At 42.5% G+C, this 12,180-nt stretch overlaps 2 protein-coding genes across 18 annotated transcripts in view; one reads left to right on the forward strand and one right to left on the reverse strand.

Moving 5' to 3' along the window:
* KMT2E (lysine methyltransferase 2E (inactive)) overlaps window positions 1–2,440 on the forward strand; it is a 109,301-nt gene extending 106,861 nt beyond the window's left edge. Inside the window, exon 26 of the mRNA XM_076006508.1 lies at window positions 891–2,440. Within this exon, the coding sequence (XP_075862623.1) occupies window positions 891–1,016 (126 nt within the window). The 3' untranslated portion in view covers window positions 1,017–2,440. The remainder of the gene's footprint in view (window positions 1–890) is intronic.
* The window catches only part of SRPK2 (SRSF protein kinase 2), a 239,700-nt gene that overhangs the window by 842 nt on the left and 226,678 nt on the right, over window positions 1–12,180 (reverse strand). For 10 of the 17 annotated variants that reach the window (XM_012746806.3, XM_012746822.3, XM_076006514.1 and 7 more), the window contains 2 exons: window positions 11,479–11,571; window positions 11,045–11,137 (listed from right to left, as the gene is read on the reverse strand). In XM_012746806.3, coding sequence (XP_012602260.2) covers window positions 11,045–11,137; window positions 11,479–11,571 — 186 coding nt within the window. The remainder of the gene's footprint in view (window positions 1–11,044; window positions 11,138–11,478; window positions 11,572–12,180) is intronic. The other 7 variants (XM_012746792.3, XM_076006512.1, XM_076006518.1 and 4 more) reach the window with 2 other exon arrangements.

Raw genomic sequence — 12,180 nt, forward strand, 5'->3', positions numbered from 1 at the left:
CAACAAAGGCCAGCATTCCCCTAAGCGATAACCCCTAAGCAATAATCATTAAATATACCCATGTCATATTTCAAGTAAGCCTGGCAGACGTAGATAGGGCTTAATGATGTCCAGAATGTTTTCACTTCCAAAGGCTGAGAGAGCCACTCTCACACTTCAGCTTGAGATCTGTTGCAATCTGCAGACTTGCTTAGAAACAGCTGTAAGATATATAACCATTTGAACTCCTTCCAGGACTGGGGAACCTGCAGCTTCAAGGCCACCTCCAGATACCCAAATGCAGCCCCTCAACCAAATCCAAACTTCACAGAACAAAACCTTTTATTAAAATTTGGATTCAGTCAAAAGGCTGCAATGAAGGATCCAGAAAGCCACATGTGGCTCCAAGGCCATAGGTTCCCCAAGAGAACTTTCTGTGATAACAGAGATGTATTATAGATCTGCACTGTCCCATATGGCAGCCACTAGTAAAATGTGGCCAGTGGACACTAGAAATGTAGCTATTGTGACTGAAGAGTTTTAAGTTTTAATGTTCATTTTGTACAAATTTAAATAGGCACAAGCAGCTAGTGGCTGCTGTACCAGACAACTGGAGGCCAACCCAAATCAAGCAACATTCGTGTCTACATGTTTTTTATAAAATCTAAGATTCCAGGACATTAATTTGTAAACTTTAAAATTATACTTTTCAAAATAGGCTAGCTGTGGGTTACAGGCAGCTTTGACTGATATAATAGAATGACTAACAAGCTAATAAGTGGCCTAGGAACTGAATGGCCCTTTTAATAACACACACAAAAGTTATTTTTAAGTCAAACTGATTGCTAAAAGGTCAGGATAACTTCCATTATGAATAACTCATTTTCTCTGCCTGTTTGAAATTTTCACAGGACATCCCACCCCTGCCCATAGAGAGACGTCCTTGGGAGCCCCTCAAAGTGCAACCTGCGCCATCCAGAGGACAGAGGATGGGCCGCACCACGCCCATGCCCCAAGCCACCCTCGGAGTCCTGTAGCCACAGGCAGCCAGGTCTCAGAGGGGAGGGTAGCTGTGTCCAAGCACCTGCGCAGCACACCTTGCAAGTGCCGATTTCTGTCTCCCCTGTCACCTGCTATAATTGAACTAAAAAGGTAAATATTAAATATTTTTCAGTTGAGAATTAATGCTGTGCTCACAAAGGTCTTCTTAGGAGGCCTGGTTGTTTCACCTAGTTATTCAAGTCAATTTAGAAACACCTTCTGCTTTTAAAAATCACAACAAAATTAAAAGAACATTACAGAAAAATCACAAAAACAAAAGGAAAAATGATCTCCTATCCTATCCCACAATGGCTCTTTCCTTTTGACTATGCTCTTTCCATGTACGTTCATATGGATGCTTTGTCTAAAGAGTTGCAATCACACTATGCACAGGATTCCCTACAAAGCATCTTTTAAGAAAGTTTCTAACTGAAGGGGATGGGTATAAAATAGGGTTCTAGCCTCTAGACTGGAGCTCAGCTCTGTGCTTATGAGGAAGTGGACCTGCAATCTTAGGGGGGCAGGAAGGGACCTCCTGTGGAAGGAAATAGTCTCCAGAGGGACAAAGTCTGAGCAATCACTGGTTTTATCCCTCTAACCCAGAAATTCCAGTACTAGGAATCTAGCCCAAGGAGATAACCATGGCATTCCCATTTTACCCTCCAAATATGCTCAATGCAAAATTATACATACTTGCAAATTACAACTGCCCAATAATGGTGGTTTTTTAAAAAACCAAGGTATATCCATTTGATGAATATTATTTAATATCACTCAATAATATGGGGGAAAATCATATGGTACAACATATGGTAGTACAGTCAAAACTATTTTCTACAGGCCAGGCGTGGTGGCTCACGCCTGTAATCCTAGCACTCTGGGAGGCCGAAGCGGGTGGATTGCTCAAGGTCAGGAGTTCCAAACCAGCCTGAGCAAAAGCGAGACCCTGTCTCTACTATAAATAGAAAGAAATTAATTGGCCAACTAATATATATAGAGAAAAATTAGCCGAGCATGGTGGCGCATGCCTGTAGTCCTAGCTACTCGGGAGGCTGAGGCAGCAGGATTGCTTGAGCCCAGGAGTTTGAGGTTGCTGTGAGCTAGGCTGATGCCATGGCACTCACTTTAGCCTGGGCAATAAAGTGAGACTCTGTCTCAAAAAAAAAAAAAAGGAAAAAAAAAAACCAAAAACTATTTTCTACAGACAATCACAAACAAGACTGATTTTAAAAATGCCCATGAATATGGAAAGCAAGTGAACCAAAACACCAGCTTTGTTAGTAGGTTGTTTCTTGCAATATCCATATTTTCTGTAATATGACTATATTCATTTAGACTAACTGTTGATTTCACCCAAGCAACAGTAAAAGCACACTAAGAAAGCTCACACATAATAAAAAAAAAAAAAAAAAAAAAGAAAGCAAGCTCACACATGACATGCTAAAACAAGTTCCCTGGGAAGGGGAGAGAACTTTCTTGCCATTCATCTGTCTTAGAGTAAACACTTCCAGGTTTGCAAATGAATGCAACTGCTGAGAAGCACTGTCCGCTCAGAATAGCAAAGGAACCTATTTCTGAATTTTTAAACTAAGATCCATCAACAGGCATCAAATTAAGTACAATCTTCCATGAAAAGATAAGGTTTATCACTCACAGATGCTTAACAACTGCATAATAACAGTTATGAAAACAACACAATGTTGGGAGGCTATGAAAAACTATTTATTTATACATAACTAGGCATGTGATAAAGCTGATAAAAACATTTGCGAAGAACAGCCTAAAATATGTAACTACTTTTGACCAGGTAATCCTACACAAAAAGTGTATGTGGGAAGATGTGGTCTGTAACAGCAAAATACACAAGATAATCCTAAACACCAACAGGTACTGAACACATAGTAGTACTGCAATTTAACAGAACACTGAATTGCCTCTAAAAAGGACACAAATGTGGATTACATAGATAAGTGAAAAAACTCTATAACACCAAGTAAAAACAGGAAGATAAACTCGTTCTAGATCTTATGATTACATGTACAACCTTATTTCAGTGTAAGAAGTAATGCTGTCCTGTAAATAGTTGATGAGGTCATGTAAACACAAACCCCAAGGCCCAACTATGCATCTTTAGCAGCCTGCAAGAGCGGGCTCAGTGCTCAGAGTAAGCGAGAGCCTCGGTCCATCCACAGCTCCAGCCCTGCACAGGCTGCTCGAGAGATACAGCTACCTCCACCCCTGCCACTCAGAATAATAAATAAGAATCACATATTAAGAGAGTAAAATGTATTTTAAAAACACTTTGCTATTTGCTCCTACTGTAAAGGTAGCTCCCTAACAAGTCAAAGAAATTCTACCTTGATATTTTTTTCTCTTAAGAAAATATACAAAGATGTTTCACAAAAACAAATTTTTACAGATTGTTAGAAACTTGTGACAATTTTTATTTTAAAAGTTCCATTTCCAGCCTTTCCTTCTTAAAGAATACAGAATACCACTTCACGCTCCCTGTGCCTACAAGCTGCCAATCTCAATATCAACTCTGTCACATGTGCACGCAAATAAGAGCCGCATACCGGTGGGTAACTCTGCGTGAGTGCTGTTTTCCAGGAACCCTGGAGCTTCCCCTTTGCCTTGAGAAACATCTTGACAGAGCCAAGGAAATCGACAGGAAGCGGGAGGTGAGGGAGGGCTCCAGCCCTGCAGTAAACGCTGCGTGACAGCCGCTGTGTTTGCCTGTCCCTGACTACGAGATGGCTTTCCAAGGAAAAAAGTTAGGTACTTCCATTGTATTTCTCTTGAATGTTATTTTAAGTGGTTTGTTAAGGAAAATATATTATTTTGTCCATGAAATTATAATATTCCAAAATTAAACAAAGAAGCCCATGAAATTTCACATTACATCTGGGAGGACTACCAAGGCAAGCCCTAGCACCATATTTACAGGAATACTGGTATTGATAAAGCAAACCATGATATAAAAGAGATTAGGATAGATTTCAATAGTGTACACATAGAAAGCAAATCTACCACGAAATATCAGAACAAAGCACAAGACAAAATTTAAGAACTGTAAACAAATTCTTATGCAGGTAGACAAATTCCTAAACATTTGAGCTCAAAACATGTATGAACCATACCTCATATCACATACAAAAATTAACTCCAAATGGATCACAAATCTAACTTCAAGAGCTAAAAATATAAAATTCTTAGAAAAGTAAATCTTCATGACCTTGAAGCAGGCAATGTTTCTTAGATGTGGTATCAAAAGCACAAGTAAAAAATGAAATAGTATAAAATTGGACTTCATCAAAACTAAAAATTTTTGTGTGACTATCACATATGTGTATTCAAGAGAATTAAAACATATGTCCGGCTGGGTGTGGTGGCTCATGCCTGTAATCCTAGCACTCTGGGAAGCTGAGGTGGGAGGATTGCTCAAGGTCAGGAGTTCAAGGCCAGCCTGAGCAAGAGCAAGAGCGAGACCCCGTCTCTACTAAAAATAGAAGGAAATTAATTGGACAACTAAAAATATATAGAAAAAATTAGCCGGGCATGATGGCACACGCCTGTAGTCCCAGCTACTCGGGAGGCTGAGGCAGTAAGATTGCTTGAGCCCAGGAGTTTGAGGTTGCTGTGAGCTAGGCTAACACCATGGTACTCTAGCCCGGGCAACAAAATGAGACTTTGTCTCAAGAAAAAAAAAAATATGTCCACACCAAAACTTGCACATTAATGATCATAGCAGCATTATTCATAAGAGCCAAAAAGTGGAAACAAGCCAAATGTCAATCATCTCACAGATGGATAAACAAAATGTGGTATACCTATACATATAAAAAATAGAGTATTGATTCATGCTACCACATGGATGAGCCTTAAAAACATTACGTAAGTAAAAGAACTCAGACATAAAAGACCACATGGAATGATTCCATTTATACGAAATGTCCACAAAATGCAAATCCATAGGAACAGAAAATAGATTCATGGTTGCTGGAGGCTGGGGTAGAAAGGATGAAGAGCGACTGGCAATAAATGCAGGGTTACATTCTGAGTTAACAAAAATGTTTTAAAATTAGATATTGGTAACAGTTGTACAACTCTGTAAATATACTACTACTGAACAGCTTACTTTTTAAAGGGTGAATTGTATGGTATGTAAATTATATCTCAATTAAGTTATTCTTAAAAAAACGAATACAAAGCATACAATAAAATAACTTCCAAAGAATGTATTAAAGCATGCAAGAAAAAAACCAAATATCTCAATTAGTAGCTCAAGGTTAATGACCGGAATAAATGGGATGAACTATAATGGAAATTACTTGAACCTGTTACAGCAATCATGTCATTGCTTTTTGTACCATATGCTAAAATTTAAAATTGAATGATTAAAACACGAAAACCTCTGATAACTTGTGTGGCCTGTGGTTTGTGAGTTTGCAGTGTCTTTATGTGTTTTGTGTCACCATGCTCTGCCTCTAGGGCACACAATCATGAACATGCCATCTTTGCAGTATGACTGGGGGAGAGGCAGGGGAAGCCTTTATCCTGCAGGCTTCATGCAGGCTTGAGCATGAAGGGGGCGTACTGTCAGTAATGATGCCAGGACAGCAGGCGTTACACCAGGACAGGCCTGCCTGCTGGAACACAGGGTCACCTTACTTCCTGCTCACAAAGTCTTCCACCAAGAGAAGAAATATGTTAATGTTTCTCAACACTTGCTGAATAGGCCGGTCCAATGGTAATGAGTTATCAGAACTTATTAATATTAACATTAGTGTCACTAAAGCTGGTTGGTATACCACCAACAACTGCTAAATTTGACTGGCTTAAAAAAATTTTTCTTTTGCTGAACCTATTCCTTGCCAGGCACAAATCTAGGCACTGAGGACTTAGCAGTAAATAAGACAGATCAAGCCTCTGTGCTTAGAGAGTTCACCTTCTAAGGTCCTCATCACAGAGAAGGAAAAAATAGACTTTTTATAACTTAGAATAATGTTTTAAGATTAAACGCTGGTTAAAGTTGTTTGCTTTTTGTTTTTTCTTTTTTTGGAGACAAGGTCTCACACTGTCACCCAGGCTAGAGTGCAGTGGCATCATCATAGCTCACAGCAACCTCACACTCCTGGGCTCAAGGGATCCTCCTGCTTCAGTCTCCCAAGTAGCTAAGACTACCGGCACGCACCACCATACCCAGCTAATTTTTTTTATTTTTTGTAGAGACGGGGTCTCACTGTGTTTGTGTTCAGGGCAGTCTTGAACTCCTGGCCTCAAGCAATCCTTCTGCCTTGGCTTCCCCAAGTGCTGGGATTACAGCCACCTTGCCCAGCCTTATGTTTTAAAAGTCTTAAGACTCATTACTTAGTTCCAGGAAACCTGATCATTTCTACAAAGAGTCAAGCTCATATTCCAAACAAACAGCCGTGGGCTGAGCCTTCCATGACCCCTCCTGGGGTCAGGCACTGGCCTGCACACATATTCTAACAAGTTTCAACTCAAACATTAAATTAAAAATATGCAATAGAGTATCTCTTTTTAAAACTCAGCTCCTGGGCTTAGACCCTCAGTTCTTAAGAGTCCCTGCACTGTCCCCTGGCTATTCCACCTTAAAGCACTTCTCCTGATGTTCCCAGCACAAGGGCAATGTGGGTTTTATGCTGCTACACAGAAGCTGCACATCACACTTCAGAAATTTTCAACTGCACTTAAGGCCTTTAGTCTGACACACACACCTGTGTACACATTCACTTTTATCCCAATGCACTTAATGCCCTCCAACTGGAAACAAGTTTTGTTATTTTTTTTTTTAAAGTAAACTGTCTTTGATTATTCCATTCTCAACACAGCAATTTTTATTAAAATAATGCCTACTGATAGGTCAGAAGAATTCTTGTTTCACAGCCCAGTGAGGTCTATTCTTGGCTATACTGTCTTTCCCACCATCACCTGAGGACTGAACACTTCCGGGAGACCGCCCACTTCTTAGAGACAGCACAGGGAAAAATCCACAGAGGTGGTGATTTCTATTGGGCCACCTCTTGACACACTGGTTTCTTACTGGCTCTTTGGTGGCTCACAGCCACACTCCAAGGAATAACCATCAATTAACCTACATAGACTAATTTCATAGGGTGAGAGCAGTAATTACATTCCCTGCCCAAAATCCAGCTTACTTTTTAAACTTTCTGGCCAAAGACTGATTTAAACTAGTCATGATCATTACTTCCTGAATTATAAGCAAGAAGGTAAGGTGTCAATTAGCTTCATTTCATGTTTAGCTGTGACACACAGACCCTACTCTGCTTGTCTGGCTCTGGGGTGGGATGAACATCTGTGTCTCACCCAGGGGAAAAAAAGCAGGAAAAGCTCCTGTGAAATCACTCTCGATTAGGAACTGCTTTCAAATGTGACTTAAACAAATTAACTGCAGTTTTAAACTTTGCTTTGTTCTTTACCAGTTCTGGCACAAAGGTCTTTTAGAAAGGAAATTTAAATGGATACACTTTAAATTTCCATTATTCCCAAAGTGTACATTCACATATACTTAGGGGACATGCCCAAACACATCTTTTATACAACAAACCATTCCCCTCCTCCTAAGGGACATAGTGAAATCTATTTTCATGACAGACCCTCATTCCTCATATGATTATCCTGAGACTTCTATGAAAAACTAAATCCCTTCTGATCTCCACAGCCATGATGAATAAACAGTAATTAATCAGGAAAGAACTTAAGTCCCAATTCCCAGTCATTTTAGGAGACTTCTCACCTAGTCATAAATTTTCCCTGACATCCAAAGGAAGGGAAAAGGTACTCCAGTTACCACAGTAACACCAAGTCAAGATGCTTTTTTGGTCTGTCGTTAAGAAGGGTGCCAAATGCATTTTAACCTTCAAACACGATACTCAAAAAGAACCCAAGCACACATGTTGTAGCTGGCAATGGCAGCCTGAAGATGCACATCCACAAGCTGTCCCAGGGCGGGTGCCCACAGGAGGGCCACCCGGCAGGTGGCTCTCGCTGCAACCCCCACTGGGCACAGGCACGTGGCCCAGGAGCCCTGCTTCCCAGCGCAGCGCCATCACCACAGGCTGCTCAGAGAGCCTCCTCAGAATCACTCCTGTGACCCCATTCCCTCAGCATTACAGGCCTTTCCTTTTGTCCCTCTTCCCCTACTGCCAACGGCTCAGTATGTGGTCCCCAAACCCCTCAAGAGCAGACAACAGACAAGGAGGAAAGCTGAGCCCGGTCACTCTAAGTGGCCCCTTGTTGCTGAGGAAAGGTTTGAAGGAAAGAAGAATCCCGTGTGCCTTTGCTCCTCCCTGCCAGATGCCCAGGGGAGGAGACAGGCTCCCTCCCCTCTGGAGCATCAGGTCAATCACGACCTGTGTCCACAGCAGACAGGCTGACGTCTCACGGGCCACCCTCTCGCCCAACTCCCATCTGAAGTCCAAGGGTGAGGACTTCAGCTGGGAGTTCACAGCAAGTCACTTAGGAACCATATACCCCCTGGGGCCAGGCCATTTCCTGGAGACTCTGGAAAGATTCTGAAATGTGGAAGGAGGAGTCTGCCTTCATTAAAATAAACACAGTTCCACAAGCCACAACAATCCAGAGCTTTTCTTTGCTTCAACCACTTTCAAATAATATTTTCTGGAAGTTTCCTAGGGAAACTTAGCCTGTTCTCCCAGTAATGCTGCTGTATAGAAGTTCAAAAGCTTCCAGTGTTTTTCTATTTATAACTGTGCTGTGCCAACAGTAACAGCCGTCACTGCCCTGAGAGCTGTGTAGGCGTCCGCTTTCTCACACCCTGTAACGGCACAACCTGAAAGGACCCTTCCACAGAGCAGGAAGCTGAAGTTCAGAGACTGCATGATGAGCCGGTCTCACGCAGGTTTAACCCCCAGCTCTGCCACTGAACACAGTTCCATGCAAAGCCCTTTTCCTGCCCTGAACTCTACTCGGTCTGCGTGGAGCGTGGACTGTATCTGGCCCACATGAGCCAGGCTTGGGGACTAAACTCTCAGAACCAAAAATTAATACAGATTGTCTGAAAAATGGTTTTTCCTGACGATTTCTTTTTCTGTGGTCTTAAAAAGATAGTGAGAAAAATAATTACACCTAATTATTATAAGTAAAAATTACATCTAATTATTTTTCTGACACGTTGCCTTCACTGAGTGATCCCATCAAAGCTGAGAGGTGTGGCCAGCATGCCCTGAATAAGTACAGCAGGAACTAGCATGTTCAGCACGGTCAGTTCTCAAATTTAACAGAAAAATGTAGTTTAAAGGATAAAATGAGGACCGGTTAGCTGAGCATCACTGTGGTGTTATGAGATATATATATGTTTTTGTCCACAGCTCCCAACTCAGGATGTAGTCCTTGTTATAATGTTGGGGCACTTTAGGGCTCAGGAGCAGCCTCGGGAGACAGAACCTCTCTCTCTGAGCTTCTCCTGTCCGCCCTTCACCTGCCCAAGGCAGGACTCTAATTTGATTGTGGGTCAAAAGACCTTCATTCTGGAGAGGGTCCTGCCTCATACCCTGGAGGGAGGGAATGCCACACAGAGAGGCCAGGAAGAATCTAGACAGGCCTTGCTGGGTTTAGACCATGTGCTTTTTGTCTGATCACATTTCTACATGGCTGTCAATCATGCCTATGTAATAATGAAGCTTCCGTAAGAACCGAAGAGGGCCAGGTTCAGAGAGCTGAACATAAGGAGGCTCCTGGAGGGTGGCGCGCCCAGGGAGGGCATGGAAGCTCCCGCCACTTGCCCCCTACCTCAACCTACGCATCTCTTCATGTGTATCTTTTGTAATTCGCTTTATAATAAATCTGCCAATGTAAGTGTTTCCCTGGGGTCTGTGAGCCGCCCTAGCAAATTAATTGAACCCAAAGAGGGAAGGGTCATGGGAACCCCAACTTGAAGCTGGAGGGTCAGAAGCTCTGGAAGCTCAACTTGTGACTGGTGTCTGGGGCGTGAGCCGTCGCCCTGTGGGATTTGATGCTATCCCCAGGTATGCAGTATCAGAACTGAATCAGAGGACACCTAGCTGGTGTCCACTGCTTGATGTGAGGGAGAAAAAACCCACATTTGGTCATAGAAGTCCTCTTCTGTGTTGCTAGTTGTGGAGTGTAGAGGAAAACATGGTTTGGGGAATGTTTTTCCCAAAGCAGTCACCAAAGTGAATAATAAAGGATTAATACTCTACAAAAATTTATCTTATAGGAAAATATAAAGTCAAATTGGTTCTCCAAATTTGGCTAAAGCAGACGAGACAGAGTACTTAGGACTTTCAGAAATTTCTAGAAACTCCATGTCATACTCAATGTCAACTTTAAGGTTCTTTATTAAAAGGTATTATAATCAAAAACATCTAAGCTGGAGCAACATGAATTAAGAGGACCAACTATGCTCATCACAAATGAGTACAGCCCTTGAAAGGGTTCTTTAAAACAGTCCTGGGGCTTTGGGGCGCTGTTAATGATTGCTTGCTGACCGGGGATACACAGAGCAAAGAAATAGCTGTCCATGGTCCGTGCTAACCACAACATTAAAATAAACCACTGCAACACACTATGACATAATGGGAAAATAAGACTTGATTTATAAGAATGTGATGCACACTCACTACATGCACAGCTCAGAGAGACCAAAGATGTCCTGTGTTCCACTAAAGAGGGTCCCTGAACATGGAAAATGGAAAGATAAACCTTGCTGCTTTTTAAAAATCACTTCACCTTCTTTTCACAAATACCTGAATACACGGATTGGTGCTTGGCATAGAGAGGAGAGATGTGGAGTACAAAAAGAATGTTAGGTTGTTCTCTTACAAAATGCTTATTCCACAGATATCAGATGGGTCAGGTTTGTTTCTTGAGAGCTTTCTTCAGCAGAATCCCCAGTTGTAAAAGTCCAGATCTTTCTCCACTGCCCAAACACGAATGCACAATTTCTCCTTTCGGGAGAGGATTATGCTGTAAATTATTGTTGCATAAATACCGTTACCTTTTCTGGTGAAAAACTCCTTGGAATATTTCCCCAACATAGCGTATTTTCGAGGAACTTTCCCCAGCAGTTCAATGATCAATGCTATGTGATCTGCATGGGAAACATTGCCAGCAAAACAGAAACACACGACAGTTTAATCAGTACACTGCATGCAGACACTACCACCGCCCGCGCAGACAGAAACAGCGCGACCTGAATGACCAAAAGCACAGGCTTTCCCCACGCGGCCAGATTCAGGGGCCAGTGCACAGGGTGACTACAGCACAGGACCAAATGCAGTCTTCCCCGACAACTTTTCAATCAGCATAGGAATTCTGCTGAGTTGCTTTTTGAATGTAGGAGAAATGCCTTTGTCACCATTAGCTATAATCGGCAGCTGCTATTCCATTTCTGTCTGCATCGTGGCGCTTTTCAAAAAGAAGAGGTACTACCTCTGCGATTGAAGAATTCCCGAGAATATTTTCCAGATAGAGCAAAGTGCCTTGGGATACTGCCTAGCAGCTCTATGATGTGGGCTATGTGGTCTATGGAGGAGAGAAAAAAAGGATATGGGAATGGGAGGGGCAAAGGGAAGGATGGGATAAAAGAAGAGGGGAAAAAATTGAAATTAGTAAAAAATCAGAAATTAGAGTCAAATCAACAATGTCTGCAGCACATCCATGCAGAGGCTTGTGGGACTGGCAGGCCTCAGGCACCATCTGGAGCAGTAACAGTGACTGAGGCCAGCTCACCCCAGGCCACCCCAGCATTGCAAGCAAATAAGCATGGAGATGGTCAGGTTTATAGATGGAATTCAAGCCAGAATTCCTGGGTTTTTCAGCTTAGCTCCCAAACAGGCAGGAGAAATGGGCAGCACATCAGCGGATAAAAGGACCATGGAGAGGCTTCAGGTATGCGCAGTCTGTCCTCTCTGGGCCACCTGGGCTCCCGCCCCGGTGCCAGGCCAAGAGGAGAGGCTGGCATGGACCCCTGAGGGTTCTCCAGAGTGCCGCCTGTGCCAGGCAGGCCCTGCCCATTCACTGAGACTGAGGGGGCTTCAAACTCAAAGGAAAAGCATCTGAATTTGGTGTTTGAAAACCAAAACATGGCTCTATTTCTGTATAAACACACAGTACTCTCCAGAAGTTCAGAAC

This window comes from Microcebus murinus, chromosome 9, assembly GCF_040939455.1.
Source record: "Microcebus murinus isolate Inina chromosome 9, M.murinus_Inina_mat1.0, whole genome shotgun sequence".
NCBI lineage: Eukaryota > Metazoa > Chordata > Mammalia > Primates > Cheirogaleidae > Microcebus > Microcebus murinus.